This window comes from Apteryx mantelli, chromosome 28 (genome assembly GCF_036417845.1).
Source record: "Apteryx mantelli isolate bAptMan1 chromosome 28, bAptMan1.hap1, whole genome shotgun sequence".
Classification (NCBI taxonomy): domain Eukaryota; kingdom Metazoa; phylum Chordata; class Aves; order Apterygiformes; family Apterygidae; genus Apteryx; species Apteryx mantelli.
Window position 1 is genome coordinate 947158 of NC_090005.1, and position 9349 is coordinate 956506.

The 9349-nt window shown below is 63.4% G+C and overlaps 1 protein-coding gene across 1 annotated transcript in view; it reads left to right on the forward strand.

The window, feature by feature from the left end:
- JUP (junction plakoglobin) overlaps window positions 1-9109 on the forward strand; it is a 26005-nt gene extending 16896 nt beyond the window's left edge. Inside the window, exons 4-15 of the mRNA XM_067312052.1 lie at window positions 157-395; window positions 1009-1210; window positions 1948-2092; window positions 2817-2920; window positions 4627-4965; window positions 5410-5565; window positions 5948-6067; window positions 6266-6416; window positions 6822-6943; window positions 7231-7270; window positions 7764-7933; window positions 8232-9109. Of these exons, the coding sequence (XP_067168153.1) occupies window positions 157-395; window positions 1009-1210; window positions 1948-2092; window positions 2817-2920; window positions 4627-4965; window positions 5410-5565; window positions 5948-6067; window positions 6266-6416; window positions 6822-6943; window positions 7231-7270; window positions 7764-7909 (1764 nt within the window). The 3' untranslated portion in view covers window positions 7910-7933; window positions 8232-9109. The remainder of the gene's footprint in view (window positions 1-156; window positions 396-1008; window positions 1211-1947; window positions 2093-2816; window positions 2921-4626; window positions 4966-5409; window positions 5566-5947; window positions 6068-6265; window positions 6417-6821; window positions 6944-7230; window positions 7271-7763; window positions 7934-8231) is intronic.
- The last annotated feature ends 240 nt before the right edge of the window (window positions 9110-9349 follow it).

Here is a 9349-nt window from a genome sequence, read left to right on the forward strand (position 1 = left end):
CGCGGCGGCTAGGATGCAAGGCAGTCCCAACCGGGTCTTGCCCGGCGGAGCAGGGACCCTTGTGCACCCAGGGGGGCTGTTTTGAGACACGCATCTCTGCTGTAGCGGGCAGCAGCGGGACCCCCTCCAACCCGCCGGCTTCTCTCCCGACCCCAGGTGGTTGTCAGCAAAGCGGCCATGATCGTGAACCAGCTTTCCAAGAAGGAGGCGTCCCGCCGTGCCCTGATGCAGTCGCCGCAGATCGTGGCGGCCGTGGTGCGCACCATGCAGAACACCAGCGACCTGGACACAGCCCGCTGCACCACCAGCATCCTGCACAACCTCTCGCACCACCGCGAGGGCCTGCTCTCCATCTTCAAATCCGGCGGCATCCCGGCCCTCGTCAGGATGCTCAGGTGCGGGGATGCAGGCAGGGAGCCTGGCATGGCCTCTGGGGTGTCCCTGAGGGGACAGTAGAGCCGAGATGTCCCTCCTTGCCTCGCCGTGAGCCCCATAGGGGTGGTTCCATGGTGCCCCATGGGTAGTACTACCTATGGGTGCCCCATGAACTGGGGCAGAAGGCTTGTGTAGAGCAAGATGTACCTAGACCTGGGTCTGTTGTCTCCACTCATGCCAAAACAAGGACGTGGGAGACCTTGAGCCTGTTTAAACTGGGCAAGCCCCGAGTGTCTGCTGCATTTGGAGATGGTATGGGTGCAGGAGGAAGGGAGTGACCCCTCATGCTTCATTGTCCATGGGGCGATGCCCAGAGACCTGGGCTCAGTCTTTGCTGTGCTTCGAGGAGGAGACGCTCCTTGCACAGGGAGGTTCCTCAGCAGCCCTGGGGCTGCGAGGCACCGCAGTGCTGTGCGCCATCCGCGCCCCAAGAGGAGCGTGGGGACCTGCTGGAAGTCCCTCGGTGGGACATACCGCGCGGGGCTCTTGATGGCCCTTGGGGCTGCCCTTGCGGTGCGGCGAGCCCAGAGGCAGCTGCCCGTGCTGACGTGGCTCTGTGCCGCCTGCCCGCAGCTCGCCGGTCGAGTCGGTCCTCTTCTATGCCATCACCACCCTGCACAACCTGCTGCTCTACCAGGAAGGGGCGAAGATGGCTGTGCGCCTGGCCGACGGCCTGCAGAAAATGGTTCCCCTGCTCAACAAGAACAACCCCAAGTTCCTCGCTATCACCACTGACTGCCTTCAGCTCCTCGCCTATGGGAACCAGGAGAGTAAGGTGAGCCCCGGGGAGCCCGGCCTCCCTTGGCTGGCTGGCTGCCTCAGCAACGCTGGGGGCTGCTGATGGAGGATGGAGGCGGCTGCAATTGCCCAACCTTGCTCCTCTGGTGCTTCCGAACTCTCAGACAAAAGCCCGGGAGGGCAGGGATGGGAGCGCCTGCCGTCTCGGCCCTTCTGCCTCCCAGCAGCGGCTGGAAGCCGAGCAGTTGCGTTGTCTGCAATGCTGTCGCGTCCGACTTCCCGCAGGTGGAATGTCCCCGAGAGCGCAGACTGTCCCAGTCTGGCCGGTAAATCGGCTCAGCTGGGTTTCTCCCACCGCCACTCCGGGCAACATCTCTATCTTTGTTCTTAGGCTGTTTCTCCTCCTCCTACACACTAATCGTTCCAGCCTCGTTTGGCTGCGCTACATGGGGCAGTGAGGTTGGGTCCCGCTGACCTGCTCCGACGCTGGCTGTGGCGGGGGGCGATGCTGCCTGTCCTGCCCGGGGCGGCAGGACAGGGGATGGCCGTGCACGGGGCCCTTTTGGCCGGGGAGGAGGAGGGGATGTGGTGACACTGCGTGGCCACATTAGAGGCAAACTGAAGTGCTCCCGTACGCACAGAAGTTGGACCTCTTGCCTGAATTGCATCCTAACTGGCACAAGCTGGAGAAACCAGCCTCGCGTTCCTGGCAGCCCTGCTCAGAGCCCGGCCAGAGCCGCCGCGTGACCCAACCCCGGCTTTTTTGTCTTGCAGCTGATTATTTTGGCCAATGGAGGACCCCAAGCCCTGGTGCAGATCATGCGCAGCTACAACTACGAGAAGCTGCTCTGGACCACGAGCCGGGTGCTCAAGGTGCTGTCGGTGTGCCCCAGCAACAAGCCTGCCATCGTCGAGGCTGGTAAGGGAGGCACTGGGGGTGCTGCTGCTGCTGCAGAGATACTGTCTTTGGCCTCCTTGTGAAGCGAATAGGAGGATGATGGTGGTTTAAGGATGATGTGGTTGAGAATGTCAAGCCTCCCTGAGGCTGCTCTCCAGGGCGTGCTTTGGGCAGGACCCTAGAGCTACGGGCTCTGACCTTCTCCTCTTGCAGCAGTGGCTCTGGCTGGCCCTGCCTGTGCTTGCTGTTAGCCCTGACGCGATGTGCTGACTGTCCTCCTGGCCCTGTTTGCTCCCCGCCCCTATGGGCACAGAGTGGCCAGGGGAGACCCTAGGGGCTCCGGCCACGGAAAAGTCCAAGGGATGGCTGTCTTGCCTCGTTCAAATGGCCGGGAGCTAGTGCCATCTCGCAGCTGATGTGTAAGACACGTCGCAGCGCCTTGCACAGCCTAGTAAAATCACCCGTGTGTGGCCTGGTTTCTTGCCTTAAAAGCCTGTCAAGACGCTTCCCTGGGACTGTGCGTGGGCAGGAGCTGGTCCTGCTGGCCGGCAGGGAGCTGTCTTCCTGCACCGTATTTAGCCTCAGCTAAACGAGGCTACACTGTGCGTTGGAGGCATCAGTCAAGTGGCATCCAGCCTACACTTGCCATGCAAAGACCTGCTGTTGCTCCCTTTTCCTCTGTGCTGGGGAAGCTTTGCATGTTTGGATATATATAGATGAGCTGGGTGTCTCGTTTTCCCGACAGGCGGCATGCAGGCTTTGGGCAAGCACCTGACCAGCTCCAGCCCCAGGCTGGTACAGAACTGTCTCTGGACCCTGAGAAACCTTTCCGATGTGGCTACCAAACAGGTGAGTCTGCAGGACCCAGAGTTGTGCTTCAACACAGGTTTTTGGAGAGCTTCTCCGGGCCGCAGCTGGGGACCGTGCCAGTCTGCTGGGCACTCCCAAGTACGTCCCTCTCTGCTGAGCCGCTTGCTGACGCCAGACCAGCAAATCCAAAGTGTTGTCCTCACCTTCGAATCCCTGCGAGCCGCCGGCTGCAGCGGCATGCTTGCCTGGGGCTGGCCGAGAGGGGCCATATCCGAGCCCTGCAGAAGTGGGAGATCGCCTGGAGTCGCAGGAGGCTGCTCCCTGCCCACGGCTGTTCCCACGCCGGCTGGCTGCGTCACCGCGCTGTCAGCGCTCATGCCATGTCCCCGGCTGGGGGACGAGGCCACCAGCAGCTCTGCTCACGCGCTCAGCACGGCATCACTGGGGCTGCTGTTTGCTCTGACTCACAGGAGCCTCTGCCAGACTCTTCTGGCAGGCGCTCGCTGTCTGCCTGACTCCTTCCCCCAGCGAGGGAGCTGCTATCGCGGCACAGATGCAGTGGGAGCCATGGGACACGGTGCAGGGGCTGGGTGGCAGCCGGCTGCGACAGCGACCCAGAGCTCTGCTCCAGGGCCGCCCTTCCCAGCCCTTCGCCGTCTCCTGATGCGTTCCCCATGCAGCGCTTGGGCTGCGTCTCCGCACAGATTAGCGCCTGATGCAGCGTGGAAACTATTTGGGCTTGCGTTGGAAGGCATGTAACTCGGTCCCCTGGCTCCGCAGAGAGCGAGGGGAGGATGTGGCCGGGTCGCTTTAACTCCTTCCTGGCCCTGCCCACGCTGCTCGCGGCTGCCCGTGCAGCTGCGATCTTTGTCGCCGTGACCCCAGGGTTGTTCGGGGAGCGCTGGCTTCTCACGCTGCCCTGAACAGCTGGGGGCTGTATTGTCTGCGTGTTTCCAGCAGGGAAAACCTGGTGGAGATATTAAACTCTAAGTAAAGCTACACACGTCTGGAGCGCCTGTCGCTCACGCTCTCCAAACAATGCGGAGGAATAGCCGTGGTTACACGAGCCCGGAGGACCGGGATTCTTGTGCTGGGAAAGGCTGCAGCGAGCGAGGCTTCCCTGCAGCCAGTAACCCTGCCCGGACACGAACAATTGTTGGCCTTTGGCATGGGGAAGGGGCCGGCTGGGGGCCGTGGGATCGTGCAAGCCCTCTGCGTGTTGAAATTTGGCAAGCTGCAGGCCCGGACGACAGTGTCTTTTGGGCCTCAAAGGGAGGCTGGTTCCCAGGGAAAGGTCAGCAGCTGAATGGTGCACTGTAGCGCCGAGATGGGCAGATCTCCATGTGTCACGGCTGGATGCAAACGCCGTCGCCCTGCCTCCGCTGCCTGCTCCGGCCCGAGCAGTCGGAGCAGAGCAGTGGGGCAGGGGCAGAGGGGAACCCAGTGTCCTCCGGGGAGGGCTTGGAGGGGGACGCACGGGGCTGGGGTCTGCGGCGAGCAGCTGCGTGAGCTCACACAACTGCAGACACCCGCGCCTGGATCTCAAGGGAGACGGAGTCGGGTTTGGGAGGAAGAGCATGTATTTGGGGGGGCAGATCCTCTGAATGATGGAAGGAGCCATCTTTGCAGAAGGGGAGCTCCTTCTCCCTGGTGCAGGGTGTCCTCCCTGTGCAAGGGGGAAAGCGGCTCTGATTCCCCACGCCCAGGAGGGGCAGAGCTCTGACCTCCTGTCCCTGCTCCTGCAGGAGGGCCTGGACGGCGTCCTCAAGATCCTGGTCAACCAGCTGAGCTCCGACGATGTGAACGTGCTGACCTGCGCCACCGGCACCCTCTCCAACCTGACCTGCAACAACAGCAAGAACAAGACCCTGGTGACACAGTCTAACGGGGTGGAGGCCCTGATCCACACCATCCTGCGGGCGGGCGACAAGGAGGACATCACCGAGCCGGCCGTGTGCGCTCTCCGGCACCTCACCAGCCGGCACCCCGAGGCCGAGATGGCGCAGAACTCCGTGCGGCTCAACTACGGCATCCCCGCTATCGTCAAGCTCCTCAACCAGCCCAACCAGTGGCCACTGGTCAAGGTAAGGGGCCAGCGGGCTGGGGGACGAAGGGAACCCAGCGGCTGGACTTGAGAGACCCTCCGGGCTGCTGGTCCGTGGCGGGGGTGCGCTGCCCGTTGGGATGGGTTTGCAGCTGGTGCTGCGCATGGAGCCTGCTTTGGCTGCTGCTCTTGCAGCCACGTTTCCGCAGGGCTGCGTCCTTGACAGCAGCTAATGGGAGGAAATTGCTCGTGCCCTGCTGCTTTTCTGAAATCAATATTTGCCCCCGGCCTCCTCCGCAGGGAGGGAGGCGGATCCGGTGCCGGAGCGCAGCGGGGCTGCAGGAAGCTGAAGTCAGCGCGTGCTGCGCGGAGGGGGATGGGCCTGGGCTGGGCCGGCGTTGAGAGCTCCTGCGGGGTCCTGCCCGGAGCGCTCGCTGCTCCCGTCCCCCTGCGAGCCGGATCTCTCCTTCCTCTCCTCCTCCAGGCTACTATAGGTCTGATCCGCAACCTGGCCCTGTGTCCGGCCAACCATGCCCCGCTCCAGGAGGCCGCCGTGATCCCACGCCTGGTCCAGCTGCTGGTCAAGGCTCACCAGGACGCCCAGCGTCACGTAGCGGCAGGCACGCAGCAGCCGTACACAGTGAGTCCCAGCAGCGGGCGCTGCCGGGGGGCCCCTCGGCTCGGGCGAGCTGTGCCCCTCTTCTCCAGTCCTGGCGTGGCCTGGCTCCCCCCAAAAGCCGGCTGTCCCCCGGGGTGCTGCTCTGCAGCAGCTCTTCCTCTCCCACCCCTGCGGGTATCCGCGCGTCGCAGGAGCTCTGCCTGCCCCGAGCGGCCCGGTGCCACTCGTGTTGCAAAGAAACAGCCATGCGGTGACTGATCCCTGCCCTGCTGGGGAATGCCAGCCCCATCCGCTGCCCCCTTCCTCCAGGACGGGTCACCCTGTCCCCAAACTCAGGGTGGCACCGTGTGGTCATGCCCTGCTTGCTGCTCCGGGCCGTGGCTGAGCGCTTGTCCCCTTGCAGGATGGAGTGAAGATGGAGGAGATCGTGGAGGGATGCACAGGAGCGCTGCATATCTTGGCCCGGGACCCCATGAACCGGCTGGAGATCTTCCGGCTCAACACGATCCCTCTCTTTGTGCAGGTCAGGGGCTGGGGACAGGGAGGGCCGGGCTCCCGCTGGCCGGTGCCGTGCCGTGCCGTGCCACCTCCCATCTGCAGTGGGTCAGGGCCAGGCCGGCCGTGGCGCTCGGCTGGCAGCGCCCGCGCGCGTCGGGCCGCATCAGGAGCACAAAGGCGGCCGTGCCGGCTGCTTCATGTTGCTGCTAATCTCTCCTGACAGCTCCTGTACTCGCCGGTGGAGAACATCCAGCGCGTGGCGGCGGGCGTGCTGTGCGAGCTGGCCCAGGACAAGGAGGCGGCAGATGCCATCGATGCGGAGGGGGCCTCGGCTCCGCTCATGGAGCTGCTGCACTCCAGGAACGAGGGGACGGGTGAGCGCCGCCGTGCTGCCACGCGCCGGGGGCTCTCCTCGCGGCTCTGCCCCAGCCTGCTGCCGCCCCATCTGCCGCTTCGGTCGCCGCCGGGGCGGCGTCGCCTCGAGAGCAGCTCGCTAGCGGGTGGTGGGGAAGAGATCGCTCTGCCGAGGACCCGGGCGCAGGGCAAGAGCAGCAGCCTACGAAGGGGGACGGTGTCAGGGCGCGGGGGCTGCCGCACCGTAAGGGTGCGCGGGGTGCTCGGACGGGTCCGTCGTGACAGTCCCGCGGTGGCGCAGACCTTAACGAGCTGCAGAGCAGGCAGCTGAGCTGGGAATCGCTGGGCCGTCTGCGGCGAGGAGCGAGGCTCCCCGCACTGCCGCCTGGCACGCGGAGCTGAGGCTGCCTCCCTTCCCCCCGCAGCCACCTACGCAGCCGCCGTGCTCTTCCGAATCTCCGAGGACAAGAACCCCGACTACAGGAAGCGTGTGTCCGTGGAGCTCACCAACTCCCTCTTCAAGCACGACCCCGCAGCCTGGGAGGCGGTGAGCATCCCCCGCGGCCTGGTGCTCAGCCCGGGGGAACGGGCCTCCTGGGGCAGCTGCGCTCTGCCTCTAAAAGCTGCTGCCGCCGCTGCCACTGCCTCCTGCTGGAGCTCCGACGGGAGCAAACGGCCGGAGGCGGGAGGCAGCTGCAGCCTCGGCTCCAGCAGCCCTGGGTCACGGTACCTGCTCCCTGCGCTCCTGCAGCCGCGGGATGGGGCCGAGCATCACGTGCTCGCCAAGCATCGTACGCACGCATCCCCCTCTTAAACTGTCGCCTTCTTTCGCAGGCTCAGAGCATGATCCCCATCAACGAGCCCTACTCAGACGGTGAGTACGGCGCGAGCTCTTCCAGCAGGGTTCCCCCCCCCCGTTCAGGCTCTGCGCTGGCAGGGCAAACGCATCTTCTCACCAAAGCCGAGCTGATTTTAAGCGCTCTCGACAAGCTGTCTTGGGCAGCTGCCAGCGACGTGCCGGCCAGGCCTGCCTCGGGATGCTCAGCCCGTCGCTTGCGAGGCTCCAGGTCCCGGTGGACGGGGCCAGCCAGGGACGGGCAGTGGGCACTGGGGCTAAAACTAACCCGCAGGCACCAGGTGACCTGCCGCCCGCCTTCGCGTCCGAGCGTGCTCGAGCCTTTCGCCCCCTCCGCGGGGAGCTGCGCCCTGCAGCCGCTCCTCTTCGTTTGGGTTTGGGGCAGGCGGATGGCGAAGGGCTGTCGCATCCCTTGCAGCACCGCGGGGGGACCGGGGAGGGTGGCTGAGTCCTGGCAGAGTCTCCCAGCAGCCCCAGCTGAGGTTGCTCCGTGTCCCTTCTCCCCCGGCAGAGCTGGACCCCGGCTACCGCCCCATGTACTCGGGTGACATCCCCCTGGACCCCATCGACATGCACATGGACATGGACGGCGACTACCCCATGGACGCCTACAGCGACGGCGTCCGGGCGCCCTTCGCCGACCACATGCTCGCCTAACCTGCCCCTCAGGCCCCGCACCAGGTAGCGGCCGTGCGCGCGGTGGCGGCGGTCGGGGCGCCGGGCGCTCGTCACCGGCGCGCTCCTTCCCGGAGCGGGACGAGCGGGGCCACGGCGAGGTCGGAGCCGCTCTCGGGACCCTGGCGAGCTGTCACGGCGCCGGGCGCGGGGCGGCATCCGTTCCCGCGTGGTCCTGACTGCTGCCTGCTCTCGCTGGGGAACCCGCCAGCCGGGAGACGGCGCGCGGGCGGCCGGCCAGGGCTCGGCCCCCCCCTCCGAACCCCCTCGCCTGCGTAACGCGACTCTCCCTGCTGCGCTGCAGGTATTTCCTCTATACGGACGAGGGTGGCCCCAGAGCTGAGCATTCGCAAGAAGGGCTTGGGAGACAGAAGTGCCTGAGACGACAGACTTTTCCATTCCCACGAGAGGTTTTATTTTTTCGATTTGTTTTTTTTTTCTTCGCTGTGGGTCCGTGGAGAAGGTCCTTCCTCCTGGGACTGCTTCAAGCACCTACTGCCGCATCCAGCATCCAAGATACTGTTTCTGAAGCTTTAAAACACACAAATCCTGCATCATTATCGACCTTTCACGGGCAAAATAGTCTTTTCTATAAATATATATTTCTTTTTTATTTTTAATATGGTGCCAACGGCTTTTGCCGTCTTTAAGTTTGTGCTTTCTAACTTCCCCAATATTTGTTCTGTGTGTTAGTGTTCTAGAAAAGGAATCTAACATGGGGAAAAAAAACCTTTGTTTTCCGTGAACTTTAACTTAATCAGATCAATCAGGAGTTTGCTGAAAACAAACGGTGCTATATCCCAGGACCTTCATTTTAGCCATCGGGATGTCTGCGGTTTAATTCTTTCCGATCAGCCGTTGGGGAGCTGACTTTGTGTAACTACCTGTCCTAACCGTAACAATAGAGGAGTGACTCCGGCATTAGGAACTGTGTCCTTGTACTGATCTTTGTTGCACATTTTAACCTGTTTCCCTTCTTTTTGGTGAGTGGTGTGTTTCCGTCCCCTCTTCCCTTATCTAATGCATTTTTAAAAGAGGCTGTAGAGCTGATGGTGGTTTAACACTTCAACTGGAAAGGGATGGACTGTTACTGGAGTGTGGTTCAGGAGTGGAAGATTTTATTATTTCTGTAAGTTGTTTTTGTATAGACCAAAGCAAAGAATAAAATAACCCCCCCAGCCCCGTGTTGCAGTGAGCCTCTTCTTCCGACGGCTCGGGCAAGGTCCCCGAAGGCCCTTTGGGAGCGGGATTCGGCGGAGGCTGCGGACGGGGGACCTCAGGGGAGGAAGACTCGATGCTAAGGCGAAACGGCCTCCCTGGGGTCCCGGGCACGCGACGCTCTGCCTCCCTGGTGCAAAACAGCAGCTACGGCCAAGTTGGGGCGCGCGCCTGAGCGTGCTTTTCGCCTTTCCCTCGCCCCGG